The sequence below is a fragment of the Poecilia mexicana genome, unplaced genomic scaffold, assembly GCF_051168715.1.
Source record: "Poecilia mexicana isolate PSO_F unplaced genomic scaffold, ASM5116871v1 scaffold_18, whole genome shotgun sequence".
Taxonomy (NCBI): Eukaryota; Metazoa; Chordata; class Actinopteri; order Cyprinodontiformes; family Poeciliidae; genus Poecilia; species Poecilia mexicana.
Window position 1 is genome coordinate 6,621,551 of NW_028263387.1, and position 7,026 is coordinate 6,628,576.

Consider the following 7,026-nt stretch of genomic DNA (forward strand, 5'->3'; position numbering starts at 1 on the left):
TACCTGCTCTGTCTTCATCTCTCTGCTCTCATCGTTTCTCTGTCCAGTGGAGGGAGAGCTGCAGCTTTTCACTGTTTAAATGTTCTTCATCCAACAGAGACAAACTGCTGGAGGAAAATAATTCATCTGACAGCAAAGATGCAGTGGAGTCTGATTCTGCTCTTCCTGATGGGTAAGTTGATCTGAAACACAACTAGACTACGAGGAAACAGAGATAAATCTGAGTTATCACACAGAAATGTTAATGAAAGCAGTTGTAGAAGTTCTCCTAATTTAATACCACCATTGTTTATGTTTCAGCTCAGTGTTGCTTCATGGACTGTCAGCTCTATCAGTTTCACTACATTAATGAGAATAAGACCTGGACTGAAGCTCAGCAGTACTGCAGAGAGAAACACACTGACCTGGTCACAGTGACTAACATGAAGGACATGGAGAGACTCATCAACATCTCAGCTGGAGATACGAAGGAAGCTTGGATTGGTCTGATCAGTGAACCAGAATTTAACAGAACATGGTACTGGTCTCTGCCTGGAATGGAGTTCAATGAAAGTGAGACAAATTGGAACACAGGAGAACCAACTGATCGAGGAATTAAAGGATCTGAAAATTGTGGTTACCTGGAAACAAGTATGAAATGGGCAGATACTGGCTGCCATGCTGAAAAGTACTTCCTTTGCTTTAATAGTGAGTATTAAAACACAGAATGAACTTTATAGATAGTCTAATTAAACTGTGAGTAGAATCATTGAAATCCTTCCACCACCAACATCAAAAAAACATACATGGCTCCAGTTTGTGTTTTCCAGTGAAAATAATTTTATGTTCTGTTTAAAAAGTAAAATTGGAGATTTAAAATTATCTGTTCACTCCACAGAAACCAACACAACACATAAATATCACTTGATTAAAGAACATAAGTCCTGGCAGGAAGCTCAGAGTTACTGCAGAGAGAAACACACAGACCTGATCAGTGGAACGAAGCAGCTCCTGGATGGTGAACTGGAGAAAGTGATGGACTCTGATTATAAATACCCATACATTGGTGTGTTCAGAGACACCTGGAGGTGGTCAGATGGAAGCAGTTCATCTTTCAGACACTGGAATGATGATTTTATCAGTCAACAACCCAACAGTGGTCAATGTGCCATGACTGTGTTTAATGATGGAGGCAGATGGAGGAATGTGAACTGTGGTGAAAGAAAACCCTTCATCTGTTATGATGGTGAGATGTTGTGACCTAAATGTTTACACATCAACATGATTTTTTTTTTATTGTGTTCATATGAATGTGTCTAACTTTTATGTATTAAAAATGACTTCATATTCAATTTTAACATTGTGAGGGATTTTATTTCTGCCCTCATTCTATGACAGATAACGTGATCCTGATTAAAGAAGATAAAACCTGGGAGGACGCCTTGTACTACTGCAGAGATCACCACCATGACCTGGTCACCATCACCAACATGGATGATCAGAGATGGATCCAGGAGAAAGTCAAGAACGCATCGACTCCTTTTGTCTGGATGGGTCTGCATTACACCTGCACTCTGGATTTCTGGTTCTGGGTCAGTGATGAGGTGGTCAGCTATAAGAACTGGGCTTTAGATGGACAGATGAACGACTGTGACATGTCTGGAGCCATGGAGACGGGAGGAGAACATCAGTGGTTCAAAAGAAATGATGCTGACCTGTTTAATTTCATCTGTTCTAAAGAGTAAAATCCTCTCTGCTTGTTTTTACTTCATGTTGTTCTTATTAAATGTTGGTTTCTTCCAACTTTACTTTCCTAACAAGAGAAAAGAGAATCTTTACATCAACAGTGCTGAACTTTTCTCTTAAAGTTTAATGTGGTTTTTGGTTTTTATAGTGTGTTATTTAACATACCAGTGTGTTGTTTTATGTCTTAATGTTTTATTTGTTTATATTAAGCTTATTTAATTTCATGTTATCTGATTCTATCCTAATATTTAAATTCTCTAAGTTTTTGATAATCATGACAAGTACTGTCAGATATTTTAAGAATGTGACTCTTTACTATTTACCAGGAGTCATCTTATAATCAGAAGTTGTGGGTTTGATTCCAGCTTCCTCTTGCCACATGCCTCTGAGCAAGGCACTTAAATAAACAGATTTTTTTTGTCTCTTATTAAAGTTTTTTTGGATTATCTAAGAAATATACAAAAAAAAAAAAAAATAGATTTTATTAAAAAGAGCCAAAACTGTAATTGGATTTGGGATTTTTGGGCTTTTAGCGCTTTGTCTGAAAAACACAACTTGGATCTAAACTGGGTCCATGAAACTGTCCCTGAATGCAACAGCTGTTGTGGAGAGCTTTGAGTTATGACTCCAAACCCCCATCATCTGAGGGTCTGGTATCATGGCCAAAGGACGGTCAGAAGTTTGAAACTTTTAAAGAGAAGAAAAAAAATCTGAAACTGAAAAAAGCTCAATCTGAAAAGTTTTGAAAATTTTGAGTTTCAAACTTATTTTCTTCTGAAAAAGCAGCCACTAATTTAGCTCCATAAAACTTATTCTTTTTGCAAATTTGACAAAAATTTCACTTGGTGGCAAAAATGTGTAACTGACTATGTTAAGACCGATTACAGGAGAAATATTTAATTAGTGCAAGTAAATGAACCAGTGTAATTTAGTTATAAGTTAAAAACAGTGGAAATGACTGAAATCAATGACAAAATTTAAGTGGGTTGTGGTGGAGGTGAGAGAGAACACCGAGGACCCAGGTTTAAATGAAGATGATGAATTTAATGATGAACAAACCAAAAAGATTTGGACTCAACAGTCCAAATCGTCAGGCAGCACAGTGAGCGAGAAGCTAAGCCAGACACTGGTAGCAAGAGACTGTTAATGAGAGCTGAAACCGACACAGGACTAGACGGCTCTACTGTGACGACAAACTACCACACTAGACAAGGACCCAACAAGAGACAAAGACAACATGTGGACTTAAATACACAGGGAGTAATCACAGAGCGAGACACACCTGGGGACAATCAAGGGGGAAGACAGGACAGCACAGAGACTCACAAGAAACAGAACCTAAAATAAAAACACACAGAGAAATATCAAATCACCACAGACTCAGTAGTTGACATGTAGAGGGTTTCTACATTTTTACAGTGATGACTTTTCTGAGTTTAAATTATTTATTTTCTGTGTCCATTTCAAACCCAAATATAAACACCATCATGCAACATCAACAAGCTAACGCTCTGATGCCACATGCAATGCTTGATCAATAGTCACACAATCTATGGTTTGTTTACACTGACGCATTAAAAATAGCTTCTATTCATACTTGTTTTTTCTCAACAGACAGGTTGTTATGTTGTAAGTTTTTGAATATTCAAATCTTCTAAGCTGCAACTCCTGCTACAGTGAGGGATGTGTGTTAGTGTTACTGATGATAGTTTCCTACTCAACATAAAGAAGAGTCAACGCCTTACATTGTAACCAATAATATCAAGGTAAAGGGCAGGATTGGCTGGTCTTGCTTCCATCTTTGTGATTTTTGTTTGCTGGATTTTTTTCATACCTTTGGCAAAGAGTTAATGAAAACTGTCATTCAGACGAGACATTTGTTTCTGTTACAAAATTAAACAGGTAAAATATTCTTTAAAAAAAAAACTGTGAATGCAATATCAATGTCAAAAAACTCTGGGTTTATGTGAGTCCATCAAAACTACATCCTCAGGGTTCTCTGTTGCTGAGTGTGAAACTGGAAACCATCGTTGGAGGAAGTGAACTCATGGCTCCGCCCATTTTCCTGCCCATGTTCCACAATAGTGAGGGCCACACTGCCAATGGAGACGCTCCAAGCTTGTGACACGTGAACCAACTTTAGTGTCTTTATTTTGTTTCATGTCGTCACATTTCCACGCTTTTAAAATCCTCCTCTCCCTGTTAAAACTAAAAATATGCTAAAGCAATGCATTGTGGGATTACCAGCCCGTCCTTCATGGCTGGAAGCCCAACAACGTCATCGTGGATTAGAAATGATTTCTTTCATGAGCAGAATGCCTCCACCATGCCCTGCCACACCCGAGGTTTGAATAAACAAATGATAAAATGTTTAAAATTAAATTCTATAGCGAGTTGTGTTAGTGAAGCTCTGGCTGAGAAGAAGGAAAGACATAAATCTACTGAGAACAACTTTGGAAGAAACAAGACGGAGAGAATGTGAGTTACTAATCTGTGTCTGGATAAATTATGTACTTCACTTCTAAAATGATGTTTTGTGCATTTTTGGGTAAAGAAAAAGGTTGATCAGAGAGTCTCCTGTCTGTCTTCATCTCTCTGCTCTCATCGTTTCTCTGTCCAGTGGAGGGAGAGCTGCAGCTTTTCACTGTTTAAATGTTCTTCATCCAACAGAGACAAACTGCTGGAGGAAAATAATTCATCTGACAGCAAAGATGCAGTGGAGTCTGATTCTGCTCTTCCTGATGGGTAAGTTGATCTGAAACACAACTAGACTACTAGGAAACACAGATACCTCTGAGTTATCACACAGAAATGTTAATGAAAACTGTTCTAATCATATTTTATTGAAACCGACAGCTCAGTGTTGTTTCATGGACTGTCAGCTCTATCAGTTTCACTACATTAATGAGAATAAGACCTGGACTGAAGCTCAGCAGTACTGCAGAGAGAAACACACTGACCTGGTCACAGTGACTAACATGAAGGACATGAAGAGACTCATCAACATCTCAGCTGGAGATCAGAGTGAAGCTTGGATTGGTCTGATCAGTGAACCAGAATTTATCAGAACATGGTACTGGTCTCTGCCTGGAGTGGAGTTCAGTGAAAGTGAGACAAACTGGAATTATGGAGAACCACAAGATAGAGGAATTCAAGGTTATGAAAACTGTGGGGCTGTGTATCAAAATCTCACATGGAAAGATCAGGGCTGCAAGTGGCCTGAATATTTCCTCTGCTATGATGGTCAGTATTAATAAAACATAAAAATTAAGCTCTGTTTATTGTCTAATATATCTGTCTGGAATAAATGTTTTAAAAAAACATTGTAGACTGTACTTTAAGTACAAATAAATACATAGAAAAAAAATTCACTTCCAATGAAACAGAAACAGCTGTTGTTAAAATAACCCCCACAAAAACCAACATTGTAAATGAAGATTTAAATTTGTGTCTTCACTCCACAGAAACCAACACGACCCATAAATATCACTTGATTAAAGAGAAGAAGTCCTGGCAGGAAGCTCAGAGTTACTGCAGAGAGAAACACACAGACCTGATCAGTGGAACGAAGCAGATAGAGGATGAAGAAGTGAAGAAATTGATGAAGTCTTCAGACAGTAAAGCATACATTGGTTTGTTCAGAGACAACTGGAGGTGGTCAGATGGAAGCAGTTTCTCTTTCAGACACTGGAATAAAAACTTTAACAATTCAAAATCCATCAGTGATGAATGTGCCATGACTGTGTTTGATGATGGAGGCAGATGGAAGAATGTGAGCTGTGCCGGAAGAAAACCCTTCATCTGTTATGATGGTGAGTAGCTCTGAGTTAAACGTTCATTTAAATTTCCATAGTTTACACGTAATTTGAAAAGGTTTGTTGATTTTAATCAACTGTCTTCGCTTTCTAATTATTACCATCCATTTTCTTTACACCCTTGTCCCTTGGTGGGGTTGGGAGGGTTGCTGATGCCTATCTCCAGCTAACATTCCAGGGTCACCCTGGACAGGTTGCCAGTCTGTTGCAGGGCAACACAGAGACAAACAACCATGCATACACACATTCACACCTAGGGGCAATTAACCTGACATGTTTTTTGACTGAGGGAGGAAACCAGAGAAAACCCACGCATGCACAGGGGAACATGCAAACTCCATGCAGAAAGACCATTGAACCCAGAACCTTCTGCTGCAAGGCAACAGCTCTACCAACTGCACCACTGTGCAGTCCTAATTATTTACATACAAAGAAAAAAATTGAAATGCCCAACAGTTTTCTGGAACTAAATATGTTTTTTTGCTACATCCATATGCAAACATCTTTGTTTGTGTTTATGAGCATGAACACAGGTATGAATGAAGCTTTTTGTACCCGCCTTCTGTGACAGATAAACTTATCCTGATCAAAGAAAATAAAACCTGGAAAGACGCCTTGACCTACTGCAGAGATCATCATGATGACCTGGTCACCATCACCAGCATGGATGATCAGAAACTGGTTCAGGAGAAAGTCAAGGAGGCATCGACTCCTTTTGTCTGGTTGGGTCTGCGGTTCAACTGCTTTCGTAACGTCTGGTTCTGGGTCTGTAAGGAGATGATCAGCTATCAGAACTCGACCTCAGCAGGATGGATGAATGACTGTAACATTTCTGGAGCCATGCAGGCTGGAGGAGAACATAGATGGTTCCAGAGAAACGACACAGAGGAACTGAACTTCATCTGTTCTAAGGGTTAAAGGTCACTCTGCTCCCTGGTGATGTGGTTTTTATTTTTTTTAAAGTGAGTTTCTGGTTGTTTGCCTGTATACATTTTTGAAATGTAATTTTGGAGTAGAAACTATATTTAAAAAGGAGGGAAAAAAATTCTTACCAGACTCAGTTACTGCTCTTTACATTAGAACATGTTTATTATCTGACACCAAAACAATAATTTCAGTGCATATTTTTAAAGTGGTTTATGTGAAAGACATATTTTCTGTGGGCTTGATTTGCTTCTTTTGTCATTCATTAAAATGAAAATATGTGTAATGCCGTCCTTTTCTTAATGTAACACATTATGGACCAATAAGAACTTATGGTTCTGATGATGTTGGTCTTTAATATTAACCTGGTGAGCAACACCAGCACTCACTACACCAGGTAAGTTTCATGTTTAAGGATGAACACATATTCTTGTTTTATTTTTTAATATATTTTTTCCAACATATTGTGTAAATAATGGGACTGAAGATGAACTATAAAACCAGAAGCACTGTTGAGAATTTTAATGATGAAGCCTTTCCAGCCTGTCCTCTGGTTTACCAG

At 38.4% G+C, this 7,026-nt stretch overlaps 2 protein-coding genes across 2 annotated transcripts; both read left to right on the top strand.

Moving 5' to 3' along the window:
- The first annotated feature begins 307 nt into the window (after positions 1-307).
- Positions 308-1,858, top strand: LOC106911110 (C-type mannose receptor 2-like). The gene is made up of 3 exons (XM_088015412.1): positions 308-687; positions 878-1,225; positions 1,378-1,858. The coding sequence occupies exons 1-3, from the start codon at positions 315-317 to the stop codon at positions 1,722-1,724; spliced, it is 1,068 nt and encodes a 355-aa protein (XP_087871538.1). The 5' UTR covers positions 308-314; the 3' UTR covers positions 1,725-1,858.
- A 2,467-nt stretch (positions 1,859-4,325) lies between these two features.
- On the top strand, positions 4,326-6,711 carry LOC106911111 (C-type mannose receptor 2-like). Its single transcript, XM_088015467.1, has 4 exons — positions 4,326-4,470; positions 4,582-4,968; positions 5,190-5,537; positions 6,112-6,711. The coding sequence occupies exons 1-4, from the start codon at positions 4,437-4,439 to the stop codon at positions 6,456-6,458; spliced, it is 1,116 nt and encodes a 371-aa protein (XP_087871593.1). The 5' UTR covers positions 4,326-4,436; the 3' UTR covers positions 6,459-6,711.
- Positions 6,712-7,026: the final 315 nt, after the last annotated feature.